At 39.0% G+C, this 21,723-nt stretch overlaps 4 protein-coding genes across 4 annotated transcripts; 1 reads left to right on the top strand and 3 right to left on the bottom strand.

Moving 5' to 3' along the window:
• Positions 1–302: 302 nt before the first annotated feature.
• Positions 303–2,254, bottom strand: spi2 (Spi-2 proto-oncogene). Its single transcript, XM_041030661.1, has 5 exons — positions 2,165–2,254; positions 1,725–1,809; positions 1,538–1,632; positions 1,228–1,372; positions 303–846 (listed from the first exon to the last, which is right to left on the bottom strand). The coding sequence occupies exons 1-5, from the start codon at positions 2,252–2,254 to the stop codon at positions 539–541; spliced, it is 723 nt and encodes a 240-aa protein (XP_040886595.1). The 3' UTR covers positions 303–538.
• Positions 2,255–2,459: 205 nt separating this feature from the next.
• On the bottom strand, positions 2,460–4,614 carry spic (Spi-C transcription factor (Spi-1/PU.1 related)). Its single transcript, XM_041029980.1, has 5 exons — positions 4,556–4,614; positions 4,324–4,411; positions 3,940–4,061; positions 3,740–3,845; positions 2,460–3,660 (listed from the first exon to the last, which is right to left on the bottom strand). The coding sequence occupies exons 1-5, from the start codon at positions 4,592–4,594 to the stop codon at positions 3,179–3,181; spliced, it is 837 nt and encodes a 278-aa protein (XP_040885914.1). The 5' UTR covers positions 4,595–4,614; the 3' UTR covers positions 2,460–3,178.
• A 4,301-nt stretch (positions 4,615–8,915) lies between these two features.
• On the bottom strand, positions 8,916–13,732 carry si:ch211-214j24.14 (uncharacterized protein LOC559160 homolog). Its single transcript, XM_041029727.1, has 2 exons — positions 13,556–13,732; positions 8,916–10,865 (listed from the first exon to the last, which is right to left on the bottom strand). The coding sequence occupies exon 2, from the start codon at positions 10,692–10,694 to the stop codon at positions 9,945–9,947; it is 750 nt and encodes a 249-aa protein (XP_040885661.1). The 5' UTR covers positions 10,695–10,865; positions 13,556–13,732; the 3' UTR covers positions 8,916–9,944.
• A 1,111-nt stretch (positions 13,733–14,843) lies between these two features.
• Positions 14,844–21,640, top strand: atp6v1e1b (ATPase H+ transporting V1 subunit E1b). Its single transcript, XM_041030533.1, has 10 exons — positions 14,844–14,992; positions 15,115–15,176; positions 16,524–16,589; positions 17,560–17,669; positions 17,913–17,979; positions 18,096–18,185; positions 18,552–18,620; positions 18,761–18,855; positions 18,951–19,038; positions 20,844–21,640. The coding sequence occupies exons 2-10, from the start codon at positions 15,144–15,146 to the stop codon at positions 20,904–20,906; spliced, it is 681 nt and encodes a 226-aa protein (XP_040886467.1). The 5' UTR covers positions 14,844–14,992; positions 15,115–15,143; the 3' UTR covers positions 20,907–21,640.
• Positions 21,641–21,723: the final 83 nt, after the last annotated feature.

Below are 21,723 nucleotides of genomic sequence, written 5' to 3'. Positions count from 1 at the left end.
AGCTCAGTTAGCCCATTTATAACCCAGAGTGGGCTCCAACAGTAAATACTAGGCTTAGGGAAGTATCATGTGGGTCCACTACAAAGAGCACAAAACCATTTGGTATTGCCGTGGACAGCCGAGAGTTCACATCACAGAGGCGATTTAGCCATGAGGTCAGGCCACACGGGGAGAAAAAATAAAAAAAGGCGCAGGGGGTGGTGAGATGGACTACACTGACACCCACTGGTTTCTAACAGCCATCAAAAACTATTACGTGGAGGAAAACACACAGGCACATACACACTGGACAACAGGTCAAAAGGGTTTTATTATTATGTTCACAAACTCTCAAATTCACTGACTTTAATAACAGTGATTTAAACAGTAACAGTAAAATATCTTTTCTTGTGTATTATTTACACCAGATGCTGTCACAAAGACAAAGTAAGATGTCACACTGATCAAGGGAAAATGTTGGAAAATAAAACTGGGCTTCTTAGATTTAAAAACAGGTTTAAAAAAAAGAGCATATGAGATGGTATGAACTATGCAAAATTCACAAATCTCCTCGATGGCACTTCTGCAGTAACATCAGTGTGTCTCTGCTGAACTGGTAGGTGAGCTTCTTCTTCACCTTGAAGATCTCTCCGGACCTGGCGTAGTTCCTGAGGGCTCGGGACATCTTCTGGTAAGTCATGGGTCTCTTGTTGCCTTTTCTCTGCCCCCAGAGTGCTGCCACCTGGTCCTTGTTCCTGGAGGAAAAACGGAAAACCCCGGCGCCTGCTGGCACCCAGGACACACAGTGGGCCATGTTCGGATCCTCCAGCATCTCAAAGAGAAAGTGAAAGAGTCGCACCTTTCTGCCTGCAGCCATTGAGAGAACATTAAGTGGTATGTATAAGGAAAACTTTACAGGGATTTAAAAGAGGATTTAGGAAATATCACAGCTGCTGTGCCACACTACAGCAGTTAGTGGTGGTTACAGTTAATCATTTCCTCAGATACAGCAATTCCCCGAAAATCTCTTCACTGTTGGGATTCCATTTAGTGTAGCCCCTAAAGCTGTAAACATTGCGGTTATCTGATAGATATGTAAAAACAGCTTATAAGCTAAGCCATGCACAGCTCCATTGTTTTTTACGGTAAAGGGAAGGTCTATTATTTGCTCTCTTGGTATTGTTTCCCTCAGGCTACTAGCAGCCGGGGCAATAACAGTATCTAATGACCAAAAAAAGGAGAACTCACCACTCCCCGTTGCTGTGGCCTGGTGTTTGGTTGATTGTCTTGTTGATACAAAGTTTGGCAGCGACCCATGCTCGGATAATGTTGCTGTGGTGTTTTGGCAGAGAGCTGGTGGGGCCAGGAAGGGCTGAGGTGCAGGCTTGATGTTCTTTGATTAATGGAATGATGGCAAAAAATGAAAGAACATGAAAGAGAAAAGTGTCAGATTGCAGAATACGGAACAACCTTAGCCACAAGTCAGTAGTTTTATACACACAGTTTAGAAGTATGAGTGACTCATATTGGTTATTAAATGTAACATTTCAGTGCTTACAGGTGGCTCATAGCATGTCCAGCGCTGCTCACATGATGCTTCATCCATAGGTGCACTTCTTTCATCCATACCTGCAGTGAAGGACACTTTGTCCACTTGAAAATGCAAAAAAATTTATTAATTTAAAAAAAAAAAAGACTAAGAGTCCTTAAGTATTAGCATTTAAGTCCTCAGTCTTTCCTCTTACCATTTTCTCCAGTGTTTTGTCTGTAGTACTCCTCTAAGAACTCTAAGATCACCTCCAAATCAGACTGAGTCTCCTGGAAAGAATTCTGATAAAGACAAAAAAATAAAAGTCAACCTTGAACACTGCGTCAATTTCCATTTTTTGCCCTTAAATATAGATTGTAGGAAAGTCTAATGTCATCCTTGCAGTGAGTCTGATCTTTACCATCAGAGATGAGGTTGATTCTAAGGCTGTAGAGTCCTTGCAGTTTGGGAGAATTTCACAAAACTGACTTTGACACACTCAAGTACCCAGACTCTTATTATACCCCCCACAGGAGCGGGCTTTCTGCATAACACCAGACGTTTTCTACCCTGGGCTCACAGGAACAATGACCACCATCCCACAACACCCCAGCACCAGCACCAGTCAACCCATCAACAAAGCCTCCCAGCACTGACCACATCCTCCCCGCTGAACCAGATAAGACCTGGCCTGGAGGCGGCCTCTACACAAAGCGCTCTTTTCAGGAAAAACACACTTGCTGCCATATTTTTCCTCTCAGGATGTGTCTTAATTTCATATTTTGTAGTGTGCCTGTTGTAATATTTCACTACAATGGAGACAGTGCCAAACCTTTCAACACCGTTTTTATAATTTTGTGTGATGATTCCAGTGTTTTCTTTTTGGACAAAGGATGAGAGAGCAGCAGAAATTTGTTTTTAGCAAGTCAGTAAAACCGAGCACATGTGAGAGGGCACAGATTGATTTATTGGTCAAATTAAACGATTCCAACAAATTATGAAAACGATTAAAAAAGAATTATTATATGAATAGACAATAAATATAATAAGTATACAAACATACAATTTGCTTAATACTTTTATCAAGTAAATAATCAAGAGTTCCATGTAATTACACCGAATGCTTATTACTGGTTGTTGCTGTAACAACAGGAGCCATAGGTAACTTACATTAAATATAATGGACCTCTGCCACAGCCTTATAAAAACTATAGAGTCTACAGAGACTGGAAAGGATGACCTGTTAAACCTACAATAATTTGAAACGTGAACACTGACATCAGCTGCTGCAAAAACGATGCGTAATTAAAGAGATCAACATCAAAATAATCTTTTTAGTTACAGTGAATTTTTATTTACATGTGATTGTTCACAAAAAAGAGAAAAAGAAAAGAAAAAATAAAAGAAATATTCAGTAATAGAATTTCCTCACTCATATATTACGTATTTACAAATTAATTTACACTAATGCTCCTCTATAGGGAACAAAAAAATTCTGTATAAAAAGAGGGTATTTAAACACTTTTGACTGAAGTGATGTAAACACTTCATGATATTATTAGTCCCATGGTAACACATAATAACATGCAGGGACTGAATCTGAACCCAAGTCTGTGAAAACCTTTTCATACTTTAAAGGATTTCGTCCCAATGAACAAACTGTCCTCCGGCTCAGAGTTTGGTTGTGCTGTGCGAGGTGAAGCTGGAGGCCAGATCATAGTCCTCCTGCATCTGGTAGTGTCCATACCAGCTGTGCCAGTCCATCGCTGCAGAGCTGAAGTAGCTCTGCTCAGCCGGGTTTGGCTGCTGGGTGTGGACCTCCTCATGTGCAGGGTGGCAGGGCAGGTGCAGGGACACCTGCGCAGAGCCGAGCCTGTGCAGGATGTCTGGGTTGAACTGGTAGGTGAGTTTGCGGCGCACTTTGATAATCTCACCGGTGCGGCTGTAGTTTCTCAGAGCTCTTGCCATCTTCTGATAAGTCATGGTCTTGCGGTTGCCCTTGCGCTGGCCCCAGCACTCAGCCAACTTCTCCTTGTTCTTGGAGATGAAGTGGAAGGTGCCGCTGCCACTGTCCGTCCACTGGATTGAGTCACCCATGTTGGGGTCATTCAGAGCCTCATGGAGGTATTCATAAAGTCTGAGCTTTTTACGACCTGAGGAGATTGTATTGGTCTTGTTTTACTATTGATGGAACTTTAAAAAACTCAGAAATTACCAGTGTATGCTGATTACCTTTGCTGTTCCTCTGTGGTGGTAAGATGGAGTAGAATTGAGGGGATTCGGCTGGTACAGAGTGACCCAATGAGACGTCAGGCATGACCTGAGGCCAGGACTGCTGCTGTAAGATATTTAATCAAAAGGGCTCTCAGTAATTGTGCAACCTTGAATCTCTGATGGGTAAATAGTGTTTTTGTTGTCTGTACACGACTTACAGCTGTGTCATTCCAGTCATATGCAGGAGCTGGTACGTCAGATGGGTGTGTGACGAGGCAGCAGGAGATTTGACACTGCAGAGATGGGTGCTGAGTGCCCAGAGTTTCATAATGTGTATACTCTGAAGAGAAAAAAATGTGATTAATTGAAATATTAACACATCAGTTGTCATTCTATCCATCCATCAAATATAAATGAATTAAAGTAATACTATCAATCATCAAATTACTTTCTTTGCATGATAAAAGAGGGAAAAAGTATATTTTTGAGCAAAAAACTGTGCACAGAAAATCAATAAAAACAGAATAAATCTAATGTAACACAAGTCCAGCATTTAATGTTATGTTTTTCTGCCTTAGATTCTGAGAATTTTTTTGCTGTACCTGAATCATAATATGAGTTATTTGAATGCTGCTGAATCACATCGATTGCATCCTGGAAGTGTTGGTTGATATCGTTGTCCAAGGACGTCTAGAATGGGAAGACACAAGCAAAGAAACCTTATTACACACAAAAACCTATTATAGAATAACTAATAAAAGAACAATGAAGCTAAGAATTAATATTATTCTCAGTTCATTTTCATTTTCCAGAGGTAGCACCCTTGCAACTCACCAGCTTGTATGTCTGAGCGTTTCCCTCAGTTGAGGCCATTACTGCCCTAATAGGTGAAAGCCGCTAGTCTAGTGCAGGTGCACAGTATTTGTTCAGGTATATATATGAGTTGCAGATCACCAATACCTGTTTACCATTCAGCCACATGAACAGGTAGAGAGGCTGGTCAATTTAAATGTGTTAACGTCACGATGTACTGCGGCCGCACACTTCTTCTTTTTCTGGAAGTGCAGATCAGATAGACATCTGAGCATCACACTTTCTCGCATAGTGGAGATCACAATCTACAAACAACAAAAACCTTTTTTATTGCACACTTGACCCAGGAATACCACCAATGCTCGGCCTGACCTGGGAATTTGCATACTGGGAGAGATATGTATCTAACACATCTATAATTGGTGCTGTTCAGTAATACACTTTTATGTAAAATTGTCAAATTTGTGCCCATGGAAATGTTGGGAATTTTCCTCCGTTCTCCTTTGTTTTTTTTGGCAATAAAACAGAAAGGGATCAATGAATATTTGCATGAAAAGATGTGAGCCAGTGGCCGGGCTCTTAGAGAAACCACAGACAATGTGTAACCAGTAACTTACAATAAATCAAACTGGACATTAATCCTTAGTGACTGGTAGAACAAATATATAAATGCTTACTTTATTTCCCACTTCAATGAAAGAGTAAACAATTTCAGAAATAATATTAGTCTTTCAATTTTTTAAAAATCGGTTTCAAATATTAAAAATTATAATTGCATATTTTCCTTTTATATTTTTCATTCTGTAACTCGACTATTAAATTGCACAAAAGGTGAAAAACTAACTGAAAACTATTAAAATATTAAAGTAAAAAAAACATTCTTAAAGCAACATAAACCCTCTGGGGTCTTTTTTTTTTTTTTTCCAAATGATTTTATGCCTTATTGGATTCTCTTCATTGCAGAGCGTCATCAGATCCTTGTGCTGATGTAAACAAGCTCAGTTTTCTGCAATCCACAGGTGTATAAGTGTTCACTGTGGAGCTGAAATTAAAGTGGTGACTATTTGTGTTTCAAATTGGCCAGAGTGTCATAAACAGAGTTTCACATAAATCTGATTGTAAAGGTTAATGGTTAATAATGTGATGATTGCTGTTAAACCCAGCTTGTGCTTTTTTGCCACACAAAGCCAACCCCCCTGTTCAAATAAAAACAGGCTTTTTGAGAAGTTCATTTATGTCGGGCGTGTAGTTTTAAATATCAACTGACTTGCTCCTGGAGTTCCCCTTTCAGCCCGGCTAAAGTGTGGTGGCAGTCAGGGCTGAATGCTGAGCTGGAAACAAAAAAATGCACACAAAGATGCACAGATTGTATCAGGGACAAAAGCTGCAGATCACAGGTTTACTCATATGATTTAATGGGATGTGATTTGATTTGGATCATTATGTTGTTTGATTTTTGCTCCTTAAAATGTTTTCTGTTTTTTATTATTAAAAAACAGAAACGGGTAAAGAAACAATAGCAAAGAAAACACCTTGTCACTGTAAATCTCCACATTGTTTGTGTGTGCATGTGTGTGTGCGCGTGTGCATGTGTGTGTGGAGGAAGGAGTGTCTGTTTGTGCAAGCATGCAAATATGCATGTGTGCATGTATGTGTGTGTTTCCTGTCAGTGCAGCACGCTGATAAAAACAAAGAACCACAAAACCTCGTCCTTTCTCCCTCCGTCTTTCCCTCTTTCCATTCAGGGTGAAACTTCATAAATTAACAACCACAACCTGTCGGGCTGCAGCTGAGGCCTGACAGCTGTGTGCTGGTGCTGGCTCTGTGTGGGATGGGGAGTTTGCTCCACTGAGTTGGTTTTCTGGGTCTTTACTAAGTTGTTTTCAGTTGTTGTATGTGTTCGATTGTAAAATCAGTGGTGTTGTATCATTATTCACAAGAGGTTTTTTATCACGGTTCAATCTAGAGAGATCATTGACTCAGCTCATTTGCAACAGGGAAGTAACGTGGGATTATTTTTTCATGATTGTTGTACTGCCTGTTGAGTTTATTTACTATTCTAGAACTTGCTATATAACTTACTACTGACTTAATAATAGAACTTACTCTTCTATTCTATCCCGCTGTGCTATGTTCTAATCCATTCTGTTTATTGTTTCATTCTGTTCTGTTCTGTTCTGTTCTGTTCTGTTCTATTCTATTCTACCTAAAGATAAAAACACACACCACATGGTGTTAAAATGTTTAAATTAAAATCAAATCAAGTTAATAAATATAGTTACTGATATAGAACCTAAGTGCTGTGCACATTTTAGTTAAAGGCTCAACAACAGTATAGCAAGAAAAAGGACACCAGTAGTAAAACCACAAATAATAGACACAGTGCAACAACTTCCAACAGTGGATGGCAATCATAAGATTTAAAAAAATGTTAAGAAGGAGACAGAATAAAACTTGTAAGATCAGTTTATAAAATAAAAGAAATAGGACATTGGAAAATATGTCTTGAGTTTTTCTTAAAAGCGTCAGTGGAGGGTGAGTGCTTGTTTTTAAAAGTGGAAGATTGTTCCAAAGCTTTGGAGCACAATCTCCCCTAATTACCAGGCCTTGATCGCGGAACAGTTTAAAACTGAAGATCTAAGAGCCCTAGAATTAGAGTAGGAGCGGAGACAACAAATAAAAGAACCTTAAATTTGATCCTGTTTTTGACAGGTAGCCAGTGCAGGGATGCTCGTGTCAGTCTAATGCTGTCTCTTTTTCTGGTACCAGTTAGGAGGAGTCCCGCTGTGGCATTCAGCACCAGCTGCAGGCGACACAAAGAGGACTGGCCATCACCCAGGTACAATGAGCCGCAATAAACCAGCCTTGAGGAGATTAACGCAGTGGTAACAGTCTTCGCATTGCTGACATCGAGGATGGACTTCAGTTTAGCAATGTTCCTCAGCTGAAAATAGAAACCTTTCACCACAGAGTTGATGTGTTTGTCAAATTTCAGTGCTAAGTCAAAGATGACACCAAGATTTCCTGGTATGGGCACGAAGGTTGGATGTAAATGGCTAATGTAAAGAGGAAATTAAGGATGGATGTTATAGAGCTGGAATCTCCCACATTTAATGGAAGTTATATTTGCATGTCATCAGCGTAGCTGTGAGGGGAGTCATTGTTCTTGCGGAGCATATCACTTGAAGGGAGCATGCACAAAGCAAATAAACCATTCAGGGCCCATTTAAGCTTCCACTGTTCCATGTGTTTGTGTGTACACTGATAATAATTTCTCTTCTTATCTGAAACAACAGGTTACATAAATCAAATCAGTTCAACCAAACAGATGACAAATTCTTCTTCATTTTGAAGACATTAAAAATAGATTGAAAACGTAATAAAACATGAATGAAACAAAATCTGAAGCAAGGCCTTTAACAATCTTCAATATTTGCTGTAAAAAATTTTTTTATCTCTGTCATTAATTTGTGGGTATTTTTTCTGGATTTCTTTTAGATTTTAATATCTATTTTACACATTTATCACCACTTCCACTTCCTTTTTTAATGCTTAAAGTCTTTGAATGTTTTTACCTTTGTGTTTTACAGTGTTCCTCCTTTCTTCTCCTTTTTGTTGCGTGTGTATTTTGTGCACACAATTGCCCTTGCAGAGGTAAATGAAGTTGTACTGTCTGATTTTACAAATGTCATCCCTGTGACATTATGTTCACTGGTAATTATATTTTTATATTTTCTTCTGCTACATTTAGTGAATATTTGACCCAATTGAAGGGTGATTTTCTCACATTTGAACAAATCTGGACAAGAGCCAACATTACACTACCATCCTCCTCAGCGTGATTCATTTTTTGATGTTATCTGTTATTATAATATTGAAGGTGCCAGTAAAGCCATGTTTCACGTGTGGTTAGGTGTGTTTAGGTGGGTGTGTTGGTTGTGAGGGAGTTGGTGAGGAAATAAGAGACACACAGAGAGATTCATGTTTGTCTGTGAAGGTGGTGTAGTATGTTTTCTGGCAGGGCAGACATGCTGCAGCTTTATCTTTCCAAACAAAGAAGCACTTTCCTTCCCCTTCTCAATTCAATAGCTACGTGCATGTTGGCACCGTTGTGGGAACGACAGCACAGTCAACCCATTGTTCTCTTTTATTTACTGGCACTTGGCAAAAATCAAGAAGTGTCAAACCCACTGGTGTATAATTAGTATATCAGGCTGAATGCTGGTGAGACCGCAAAGGTATAATCATTATCTATGAGATCATGTGTCCAGTGTAGCCTCTTGCCAGTTGATGCTGCAGGAAAAAAAGAAGAAAAACTGATAGACATGGTTTGTTGGACACTGTCTTTCTGCTACAATTAACGTGTTTATTGTCTTTTAAAATATATTTTCAAAAAACATTCATTCAGGCTTTATAATCTCAGCACAGCAATTTATTCTTTTGCATACATGTTTTTTTTTCAGGCACAGTTATTATTATAATTATTTTAGTTATTTTGTCTTCCTTGGTAATCCAGCAGGTCCCATTTCTAAAGCTTAACACAGAAGATTTCTCATCAATAAAACTATACCTTTTCTATAGATGAGCAAAAGTAACTTAACTGATTAGTGTGTAAAATGTAATTTTTGGTTATCATGAAGGATATATCTGTTGTTTTATAAATGTGTGACTAAAAATATGTCCAACTTTTGATGCCACTAACAATCTGTCCTTTGAGTCCTTTAGGTTAAACAACTGTAATGTGAACAGGATGTCCTGCTGCCCTGCGGTTCATGGTGGTCTCGAGGCTTTTTTGCTAAATGACTGTAATGGTGCTGACTGACCAGCAGATGGCAGGATGGAGCATCAAACCAAACACAGGTCACATCTTCCAAATTCCTGCCCCAAGGCGAAGAGTCAGCTCTTTGTGTATTTACTGTGCAGCAGCACATATAAACCACTGAAAAGCAAAACTTAAATTTATCAAAACACTTCCAATTTACTCTGTGTATCACTTGACTTGGAAGTGGTATGATTAAGAGATTATTGACTTCATGTTGATTTCTGGTGAAGTAACGAGAGACACTGTCACACAAAGAAACATCAAACAATCATTTCAAGTTTCAGGATTCTTTAAAATTGTACTGTACATGATTTTGCACTCTTGATTTACATTTTGTTGGATGAATTTCCTCAATGATCTGTTAAATACAGAAAAAACAAAGGCCATGAGCTCTGCTGTGAGCTGAGGTAGCACAAAACAAATCCGAAAAATCAATTTAATGTGTCTAATAATAACTACAGTACAAAGAGTGTCGGAGAGTAAAATCCAGAATTCAGAGAGTGAAGTGGAATATTTCATTTGGAATAGATTTTAAAACAGAAAAGACCTGTGTTGAAATGGTGATTCAGGACTGAAAGGAGAGGGTTTCTACTTTCTGCAGTAGGCCACAGCACCATATGCCACTACTCCAACAACAGCTACTAAAGCAGCACCTCCACACAGCAGCTCTGTGGAGCTCAGAGCCTTGGTAGTCTTGGTAGCAGTGGTAAGTAGCTCTGGCTTTTCTGGTGCTGCTTGAGACTCTTTAACTGAATGTTCCTCCACATCTGAAAGAGGGATCTGTGAGAATTTTAGTTGCTCGAGACTCTCTATGGGGGGCTCTGCTGCCATCGGTGCTAGGATAGACGGAGGGTGGAGCCCCTGAATTGAATAAAGATCCTCAGCTTCAGAGGTTGTGGTTGAAGGGACTGGGGTGGAGGTCGTGGATGGGGGATCAAGCCTGACAATAGGCAGAGGAGGCAGGGCCATCGGGGGAACCACTTGCCTGAACTCTGTAGGCTCCTTCTCCACATAAGGCTCCTCAGCGGACACCAGGAGCCCCTCAGTTTCTGGGGCCTGAAGGTCCTGCTCCTCCTCCCTGAGCTCCACCAGCTCCCTCTCCCCGCCTAAAACACTCAACACACTTGTCTGCAACTCCTCATCTTCCTCCTCCTCTTCCTCTGTTCTCCTTGACTTCTCCTCCTCTGCGGCCTCCTTCTCTGCCTCCTCGAGCATCTCGACCTCCTCTCGCTCCAGGTGGACCATGTCAGAGTTGGATGAGTGATTCTCCTCTCCGCCCACAACTGCACTGTCACTGCTGTCGAGGCTCTTGGTGTCCTCAGGGTCCACGTCGCCCATCGTGGACCAGGACTCTGCCAGCAGGCTCTCACTCTGCCAGGGCCCGGCGGTCTCTGTCTGGGTCAGGGGCAGAGCAGCAGGGCTGGGGCTGAGGGAACTGGCCTCCCCGCCTCCTCCATCCCCACTGCTGGTCTCGACTGGGGCCTTTCCCTCCAGAGTGACGGCTGGATGCTGCTGAGACGAAACAGATCAGAGGTGGGACAAACTCAGGTACGTCTCTTCTTCACATAGTTACCAGTTACTTTGCAGATTAAGATTTTATACACACAAAACATATGATCAGCTGGTAAATTGTGATGCATTTAGAATACCTGGTGTGTAAAGCTTTTTTGAGTATACACAACATAATCTTTGTATCTGGATGTGATAATCTGGGAAATCTTCTGTTGTGTTTGGACTTGAATCATATGCCCTGATTTCAGACTTCTGGATAAGTTAAGTTAAACATTCCACAGTATTTTAAAAATTATTATTGTTTTTAATCACAATTGTGTCTGGTATAAAGCCACTATGAGTAGAACAGCAGTCTACACTGCTGCTAGGATTTTCCTACAAACATTTCAAACTTGTGCCACCAGAATAATTTGAAAAATTCTTCACATAGTGGCTTTAATTAAGTGATATTGTGTAACACAGCTACATGCTCTCCTGCTTACCAACTATTTTTTACTCGTCTGTGTTCGCAGTGACATCAGTGACGCTGCAACTGGAAAAAGTTGTTCACCGGCTGCTCTGTATTACAGCGGCTGCCACTAACTATAGCCTCGACCTGCATATCTTACTATGTTTAGGCACTACATGCATCTCCATCTGTCACCCAAGAGTGGAAGCTATTTCAGTGATTTCACATGACGTGAGAATTGGGTGAGAGTAATGACATGAAATGGAAGTGAAATATCATTCATCATGTCTGGAGCATCAAATTTCCATTGTCGACCTCTTACTCTTACGAAAACTGAGACATTATCATATCAATTAAACAGTAAGCAAGCCCCGTTTATAAATAAATAATTTGTCATGTGAAGAATGCCGCTGTATAAATGGCTGTTTGCATGAATTCAACTGTCTGTCTCAAGGTGACTTTCTTCAGACTCTTGTGCCACGTCTCAGCTTTGATTGCAGAAAGTATTCACCCCCCCCCCCCCCCCCCCACCCTGCCAGCCCCAGAATAGATATTCTCAACACTTGCTCTTCACTGCCTAATGTTGTATCACGCTCACAACATGTGGCCCGTCTGTGTTTTCTCTGGTTTCAGATCATGTCTCTTAACCAGTACAAATCCCTTAAAAGCCTCTCGGGGGGCTTGAATGTCTATTACATTTACACTCAACCCTACATTAAGTTGTGGATCCAAAATATAGGAGGTGGTGCTGATAACTGTAAGCAAGACAAGCAGGTGTAATCAGCGATGAATAGTAGCTGCAGCCAGAGGTTAAATTCAGTGATGGGAAGGATTTACCAGCCAGGTTCAGTATGGATACTAGTGCATCTTATTTTGCAAAAATTAAACAATCAGGAAAGTTGATTTTACTGAGGAATGTAAAATCTTGGGGACACATGCTGCATGGAGTTCCCAGTGTAGTTCTCAATCAGTACCCTTACTATCAAAAAAAAAAAAAGCGTAAAATGTTGCATGTCTGCAAGAAATTAAAAAATGTAGCTAAGAGTTTATTTCTGATTGAATTACTGCATGCATTACTGACATTCATTGGTACAGATAGAACTTTAAAAAATTATTTAAAAAACTCTACAAAAAGCTACTGTGTACCATGCTTTCAAAATGTAAGAATTTGGGGAAACAGAGGAGCACAGATTTCCATTTCTTTCCCTATTATTAATTTGAAAACATGCACTCACGTGCAAATGCATTCCAAGATTGAAACACTGCTTCTCTTGTGTTGCCTCACAGGGGAAAGCAAACCTTCTTCCTGCCAGTTATGCAACAACTTGGTACTTTTTTTGCAATACAACCTTCTGACTCTGAGAGAAGCAGCTGGACAAAATCAGTAAAAAGGCCTTGAATAAACATTTCCAGTACACAGACGTCACTCCAAATCACCTGATTATTAATGATCCAGTTTATCATTAAGCATTAGGATCTGTTAAATGTTTTTTGCTCTTGCTGATGAATTGTTATAAATACATTCTATTATATTTAGTTTTTTTCATTATTTCCTTTGCTTTGATGACTAAAATCCTTGACGTTCAATCACTCCACCCCTTTCCACAGTGAGCAGACTGGAACAGACGTCTCCCAGACGTCACTGATTTAATGAGCAACTAGCTGCCATGTTGTCTCTGTGTAGGCCTTTGCAGACTTCAGTGCCACAGACAAGTCTGTCATAAACATTAAAGTTGAGCACTCAAACCTTTAAACCCTTCACACACTCATCTGCGTCCCTGCCCGCTCAGAAACCAATCAACCTTTTCTACTCTGTGACCCTCCTTTACTTACTGGCCTACTTGAGTAATTGGATTCCCATTGATCCTATCCCAGAGATAACAGACTCATGGTGAAGAAAATGATTAGGGAATTCTTTCTGTGCCACTGTGTGATGAGGAAAGGATGATATCAGATACCAGAATTTATAAAAAGGTCAGCTTTTAGTGCCAGAGAGGGACAATCGCTTGATAAGACAAACCAGATTTTGTCCTTCATCAGAGTGACCCATAATGACCCTTCCAACTTGTTTACAGATGATACGCTCTTAACGAAGCTTGGCACACAGAGGCCACAAAATCAAATCACATTCTTGATTCTTGGGGCAATGTGCAATCTTCTTCAGACTTTGTTGTGATTTCAAGCTTTGCTAAAACTTTCTGCTACATGAATAGAAAAGAAAAACGACATCCTAGCGTACCTGCGTCCTCTTGGTGCAGAGCTGAATGAGTCGCTAGATGAGAAGGAGATGCTGGAAATCAACGTGAGACGTGTATTCAGACACGAAGCCACAAAATAACAGAGAGGCAGACATGCATGCTGGAGCCGGCACAGGAATAACAAGATGGACAAGCTGTGCAAAAGTCTCTCTCTCTCTCTCCCTCTCTCTCTCTCCCTCTCTCTCACCTACCCCACCTCCCCTCAAATCCATGACACAACAGTTGGCTGGAGAGGAGTCTGTGGTGACTTTGCTGTCTGTCCAGAGTGAGAAAAACCACGAATAATGTAAGTAAGTAGTTTTAAAAAATGACAGTTTAACTCTTGAATCTTGAAACAGACTTTAACCTGTGTGTTCACAGTCTCTGAAGGGTCGAGAGAGGTCAGTGTGTGAGTGTTTCATTCAGGCAAACGGATAAACAGTGGAATTCTATGTTCGCTGTCCAAACAGCAGATTAACAGTGAGTATGCACTGTGCACAGTGTGAGCCAGTGACACTGAGTGGAAAATGCATGTCAGACAGGGAGAAGGGCTATTTCTAAAGCTGAACTTTCCAACTTCTACTTCCCTCTGCTGGCAAGACACATGACAAGACTGGAAACTATGCCAGGAGGCTCTTATGAGGTACACTTGCACAGTATCAACATACATGTTGTTTGCATATAAACAGTTTACATTTCATGTGCAAACATTAGGATTCCTAATTAGCTGAAAAACTATGAAAAGTTGATGCTTAGTCTGTTATAAAATATTCTTAACTCAAGGTTCACTTACTGGGATTTTCTGACCAGTAAGTGAACTTTGACCAAACCTCATGGTCATGTTCAGGTACTTGACATGAACTTGAACATCTCACATTCATGCACTAATATCACCAAACATTTAAAATGTAGTTATAATAGCTTTAAACATTTACCATTTTAAGGTGGATGTAAGGCATTTTTAGGATATTGAAATCACAAATTTAATAGTATGACATAAAAATATAACATTTTAGTTAAATATATTTTGGAATAAAAAACTGATGTCTGACACATTTTTATATTATTATATTATGTTAGAAAATGCTTTCATAATATAAAACTTTGTACTTTGTTTTAACTTTATTAAAGTAATTATTGTTTAATTTGAATGTATGTTCGAACATATGTGGTGTTTTAAATACATATAACGATATTTCATACAGTTCAATAAAGCATTAAATGTGATCTAGTAAACTAAATTGCTAAAAAACTAAAATAACTAAAACTAATTTTATTTTTTCACATTAGGGCGAACGTGTCTCTTGTTCTCGCATCTGATTGGCTGCTCACCGGAAGTAAACATCATGTGACATCGAAAATCAGCTGATCCTCCGTAGACATCTTTACGAGTCACGACTGCGGTGATTAATTCAAACCTCGTCCTCTGTGGTTCTCTGGTAAATAAATATTGACTTAAATCTCTAATTGCAATATTAAAATCCTACTTTTATTCAATGATGGCCTTGTTCGTCTCCTAGTGTGTTTAATTCTGGTGTTTTTTCGGTATTTTCTGGGGCAGGCCCGGGCAGATCTTGGACTACTGCAGCCATGGCGCTCAGCGATGCCGATGTTCAGAAGCAGGTAATGAATCGTTTTAACCTTCAAAATGGCACAATTCGACCATTTATCTAAAGCTGCTGCTAAAGGACATTATACACGGCTGTTTGTCTTAATGTAGCACCGAGAAATGTTTGTACTCGCTGTAATTTTAACTGGAAATGTTTGTGTCGAAGGGGATGACATTGAGAGAGCTCCGGTGGGTTAGCATTGAAGCAAACACAAACATTAGCTATTAAACCGCATTTGACTGGTGTTTTTTTGTACGTAACAACGATAGTTAGTTCAGAATAAGCAGCCATTTTGTAGTCAGTGTTGTGTGGAAGTTGTAGCCGAGTTACAGAGGGTCATGTTTCCCAATGATCACATGATGAACACATGCCAGGGCCTGATGAGGAACTTGGAGAGAGTGAGCCACTGTCTGACCAGTCAGTCAATGGGAAATCACAGCAAACACCGAAAATAAGCCTCGCAAGGGCTAATGTAAAGATACAGAAGTCATTTCTGCTCACTATAGCTTTTAACATTCATACTGACGTGAAACAGAATGGACAGAGACATTCCCCACCATAGTGACAGAAACAGACAGCAGGGTCACTTCACAGCAGGGCGACAAAATGCTTCTTTAATTATGAGGACGCTGACACCAAGCAGTGTCCCCTTGGTCAAAACTTAACAAGCGATAATCCTCATGTATTCCCTGTACATTTCAGTCACAGAGTTAAATCTCCAAATTTCTGAAAAATAAAGCTCCAACAATCTCTTAACAAACCTTGAAGGCCATTTAACACAACTTATTACTGTTTTGAAAACATTTCCAGAATTACCAAAGACTCTTCTAATCATGTGAATCAAAAAATATTCAGCTTGTTGCAAAATAAGAAAGATTTTTAACCTGTTTGTCAAGTTTCTCAATCTTTACAACATGAAACTGAAAAACTAAAATTGAAACTGACAAACGAAAAGTGAAAAGTGTCACACAGTATATATTTATGTAATATTTCAGATTTTTATTGTTAATATTTTCCATGTGTTTTACCAAAAGAGCAAGGACATTTATAGCTTAACTGATTAGGAAGTAAAGTTGTAACTTGGATAGTGGGTGACAAATCTTTATTGTGCAACATCCAGAATATTTTTTCATTCTGACTGGTAGAAGAGTTGATTCTGGAAATACCTTCACTGTGTATTTTTTTTCCAATTCAATATTTGTTTTTCAGAAAATTAGATGTTTTGCGCTGGGGCTTGAATGTATCAATAATACATGTGAGGCACATACAGGAGCTAAAACCTGAGAAAACCTGTAATAAAAATGGAACATTTTATGGCACTAACGTGTTTCTTGTTTGTGTTTTTTGTTTGCGTCTACAGATCAAGCACATGATGGCCTTCATCGAGCAGGAGGCCAATGAGAAGGCAGAAGAAATTGATGCAAAGGTAAAAGCACAGGGACACATCACCGCACAGTGCTGTAGACAGAGGCTAGTGCATATGATTGATCAGTGTTTTCTGATGAATATTCTGAGGTTTTTATGCCTTTTATGAGCGAGTCAGTGGTAAACAGATGGGGAAGGTCAGACAACAATGTCATTCATGGTCTTAAACCCTAAAGCTGCCAGAGCTGCTGATTAATTAGTCTTAAATGATTTAAAAAAGGAAAAAACAAAAACAAAAAAAAAGTAAAACTCATTCTCATTCAAAATGTTATTTATTTATTCTGTTATTTTTCCAGCAAATGTCATTGAGATTTATTTTTTCCCAGTGAGACCAGGGCACGAGAATATTCAGCATCAACCAACACAAAGCAGTTCACAGTGGCTCACAATTTAACATACACAACAGACATTCGTTCCACATGAATGAAAATAGTTACGTGTTATGCCCGTAATGTAAAAAAAATAAATGTAGATAAAATAAAATAAATAATAATACATCTGTTCTCACCACCAAAGAGACTTTTAATGTCCAAATCACACCACTAGGGGGCACTAAAAGCACATGAAGTGCAGATACAAATTGTTCCTTTTGACAGGTTTCACACCAAACTGAACCCTATGGTACTGAACCGATATTGCCTTAAATATTTAATTTATATTTCAATAAAAAAAGCAAACAGAAGTTTAGTTGTAGTACATGAGGTAATGAGTTTCATTCTTCTTTTATCTTACAGTACTTGAATTGGTTTTGTCAGTTTTATTATGAAAAACAACTGATTAATTGTTTAAGTCATTATATAGCAAGAAATGCAGAAATTTGCTGGTTCCAGCTTCTTAAATGTGAGAATGTTTTCTCTTTTATAACACTGTGTATTTGTGTATTTAATATTTTGAGGTCTTTGGTTGTTAGTCGGGTAAAAACAAGCAGTTTTAGTCCTCCTCCTCTGAGTGAACTGTGTCTCCTCCTGCAGGCGGAAGAAGAGTTCAACATTGAGAAGGGCCGCCTGGTCCAAACTCAGAGGCTGAAGATAATGGAGTACTATGAGAAGAAAGAGAAGCAGATCGAGCAGCAGAAGAAAATGTGAGTCATGGCGAGACATCACAGGACACATCAAGTCCTCCTTCCTCAATCTGACCTTTTTAAGAACAAAGAAATAGCTGTATGTGTGAAACTGGGTTTCTGTAATGTTATTTAGTTGGTTCACCCTACAATGACTCTTTTGTGACCTGCTCCAAACAGTCTTCAGGGTTTCCGCAGTAACAAACATAGCCCCCTTACAAATCTAAACAGACCCAATGTGTGTGTTATTTGTCCGTTCAACAGTCAAATGTCTAACCTGATGAACCAGGCTCGACTGAAGGTACTGAAGGCCCGTGATGACATGATCTCGGTAAGCCGCTGCCTATCAGCCTGTCGGCAAACTGTCTTATTTATTGTACATTAGATAAATGGGCTGTGAATATTACAGATGTGTGTAAATAACTCTGCTTGTATTTGTACCCTCAGGAACTGTTGAATGAGGCACGTCAGCGGCTCGCTAATGTCGCAAAAGACCCGGCCAGGTATCCGGCTCTGATGGACGGATTGGTCTTGCAGGTCTGTTTCTACGCTCAGCTAATAAATACGCTCAGTTACCAGTTTATTAGGTACAGCCAGCCACTGTAAATTTTGTATTAACACTGTTGCAGAAGTTTCGACAAATGTGTTGCGCTTGTAGTTTACGTTCTGTTCAGTGAACAGTGGGGTTTAATCTGGAGACTGTGCTGCTCTTCAACATCTATTGCCATCTAGTTCTTTTCTTCTGATGGTTTGGGTTCTTATCTTGCTGTAGGATGAACCCCTGACCAACCAGTCCACCTTCCTTTGTTGCTTGCCTTGCAGCAGATTGTATGTGTGTACAAGGAAACTGCATTGATGTTTAAAAGTGAGGACTGATAATCTTTTCGTAATCTTTCATATCAGGGATTCTATCAGCTTCTGGAGCCCAAAGTGACCATTCGCTGCCGTAAACAGGACGTGCAGGTGTTACAGGTGAGTAAATTGTTGAGGGCAGTCTGTCTGACACAAAGAATAAAAGGTTACAAGTGCATGTAATCGATAAAAGTAACATGTTGACATCAGCTGAAATGTGAGTGCAGATTGTATTGCGACTTTCTCATCTCTTCTTTCAGGCGTCCATCCAGAGGAACATTCCCATATATAAAGCAGCTGTGAAGAACAACCTGGAGGTCCGCATCGACCAGGACAACTTCCTCTCCCCTGACATGTGAGCACTATCGCATTTAACACGTAAAGCCAACCTCCTGTAAAGAGTGGGTTTTAAATTTGACGTCTCTTGCTTTGATGTTTTCTTGCTTGCAGTTCTGGAGGGATTGAGATCTATAATGGCGATGGAAAGATCAAGGTGTCCAACACCCTGGAGAGTAGACTGGACCTCATGGCTCAGCAGGTAAGAAACAGAGACGGCTCATATTAGTGATCTGCCCCCATCCACAAGACTAGACTTTGTTTAAAGGTCTTGATGTTCATGTGTTGTTGATTTTGTCTGTTATATTCATGCTTTCTTTAAATGAAAAAGAAGAGTTCACCTTTTAAGAAACGGCCATTTGACAGAAATAAGATCACTACAGCTAAAACTTCATTTTTCCATGTGAAGAACTGCAACAGCTGCACTACATCAGAAATTTATTTATCATTTTTAAATGGTCTCATTTTCCATTTTATTTTTTTCTTTTTATTGTGAAGCACTTTGTGATGTCTGATTTAGAAACATGTGACATAAACTATACTTAATTACGGTTAAGATAGATTATTATTATACTGACAGTTATATTTTTTTGTGGAAAGAATAGAGACAGTTTCAACAATTTAGGAATATCTGTGGTGAGTAAAAGAGAAGACAGATATTTGTGATTTGAATATAAATGGATTAGTCTCATTCATTAGCAGTTTGATAGTTTTTAGATTGTCACTTATTTTTATTAGATTTTAAACTGCTCTTACGGTTTTTTTTGATACCTCTAACTTCTCATCTTATACACTATGGCAATTTTATTATAACTTTGCAGTCACATTTAGTTTCACTCTGATCTTGTGACATGTTTCATGTGCTCTTTTTTGTGTGATTTTTTTTTTTTAAACGACACATTTGAAAATGAGGTTTGTATTCATACTGTCATATTGAGGCTTTCCTGGTTAAATAATATACATAAATGACTTTAAGGTTAACAAACTATCATTGGTCTAAAATCGAATTACTGTTTTAAATAAGAGGTGCGGTCCTTAGCAAACCTGCATTTGACAAAATTAGATTAGTGCTGCTCTCACGTTACCTGAACTTTAAACAAACTTCCACGTGAGGTGAGTGGCATCGCTTTTCACTTGTGACTGATTTTTACGATGGTATATGTGTTGTCACATTAATTTGTTTGGTACTTTTAAATTGCCTTTATTTATATATAAAACCTTTATTTACACTCGGAGGAATGCATTGCGGAATGGAAGTCCTCATCGTAAGTCCTTGTAAACAAAACCAACAAAAAAAGAAGCATCAATATAATATAAGGGTATAATATTAGTAAAAAACAGAACTAAAAGAAGCTACAATAAATATTTTTGTTCTCTGATTCTTAGCAACCAACATAGCTTGTTCTTGGGATATATAACATAATTCGTTTTGGCAATTTTATTTATGAGTTTGTGATTCCATTTTGTTTAATTGTGATCTTGTGACATATTTTATATCTGTTTTATGATGTTACTGAAAGCCTCGTTGTGATCAGTGCCCAAGGGTTTCCTGTTTAAACAAAGGTCAGATAAACGAATATAACTACTGTCAGGTGAATAATCTTGTCCCCTTCAGATTTTTTGTATTTATGACTTTACTCCTAATTCAGTGCTTTTTTTTACTTAGAATTCAAACAGTTTATTAGTCGATCAACACAAAAATAATCATCAACTAGTTTGTTAGTTAGATTAAAAGTTAAAAATACCCTCGTTCCAGCTTCTCAAATGTGAGGATTTGCTGCTTTTCTTTATCCTGTATCAGAGTAAACTGAATATCTTTGGTTTTTGAGACAATTTGAACATGACACCAAGTTTTTAGGACATTGTGAGACATTTTTATTCTGTTTTCTAATTCCTTACAGACCAAACGATTTCTCAAGAACACAATCAGGAGACTAATCAAAAGTGAATCAAAATGATCATTAGTCAAAGCCTTGATTATGAACCACCATGTTTGTGTTTTTGCAGATGATGCCTGAAATCCGAGTGGCTCTCTTTGGTGCCAACCCAAACCGCAAGTTCATGGACTGAATAGCTCTGCTGTGTTAGAGAAAAACTCCCCTCTTATTTTTTATGTTGTCATATGAAAGACGTCATTCCTCTTGTCTGTGAAGCGAAATTTCCAATGCAGAAGAGACGCATTGTTGTTGTGTGATGTATTGCTGTATTTTTCTGTGCATTAAGGGACATGATAGACGCTGCAGCTCAACATTACAGATGTGCATCATGGGTGCTGCACAGTTGTAGTGACTGGTTTACTCTGCTGCTGCCCTTCGAGGGTCTCGGTTTACACTGATTAGTCAGGGACGATGGGATTGGGTGATTGGCTGGATCAGGTTGTCCTCTAATTGGATAAGTCTTCATGACAAACACAGCATCTGTGTCACACTTTTCCCAGTTTCATTTACCTCTACCCCACATTATAAGTTGCATGGGGCATTGTGTTGCTAATGGGTGTCCGCTCCAACCAATCACAGAGAAAAAAACAGCATCCTAGAAACAAAACTGAAGACCTGACATGACCTTACAGAGTTAATTTATTGATGTTACATCGACTGTATGTTATTCTGCTGTCATGAATTAGAGGAGTGGGTGATATCATTCCAGAGGGTGCACTGTATGTATATGAGGTTTCCAGATTAAATTATATGTATGTGTGGTTGTTTTTTTTGTTTTTTCTTTTTTTCCTGTTTTTTTTTGATCATGTCTCAAACTGAAAATGTTATATTGTGGAAATGTAAAACATAAAAAAATATAAATCATTAGTACCACTTCTCTGCTCTCTTGAATTCGCACAGTGTCCTCACAGTTTTTAAATTTATTTTGCAACACTGACCATTCATGCTTC

The sequence above is a fragment of the Toxotes jaculatrix genome, chromosome 22, assembly GCF_017976425.1.
Source record: "Toxotes jaculatrix isolate fToxJac2 chromosome 22, fToxJac2.pri, whole genome shotgun sequence".
Classification (NCBI taxonomy): Eukaryota; Metazoa; Chordata; class Actinopteri; family Toxotidae; genus Toxotes; species Toxotes jaculatrix.
The sequence above is the reverse complement of the archived record's forward strand: the minus strand, read 5'-3'. Positions and strand labels throughout refer to the sequence as shown.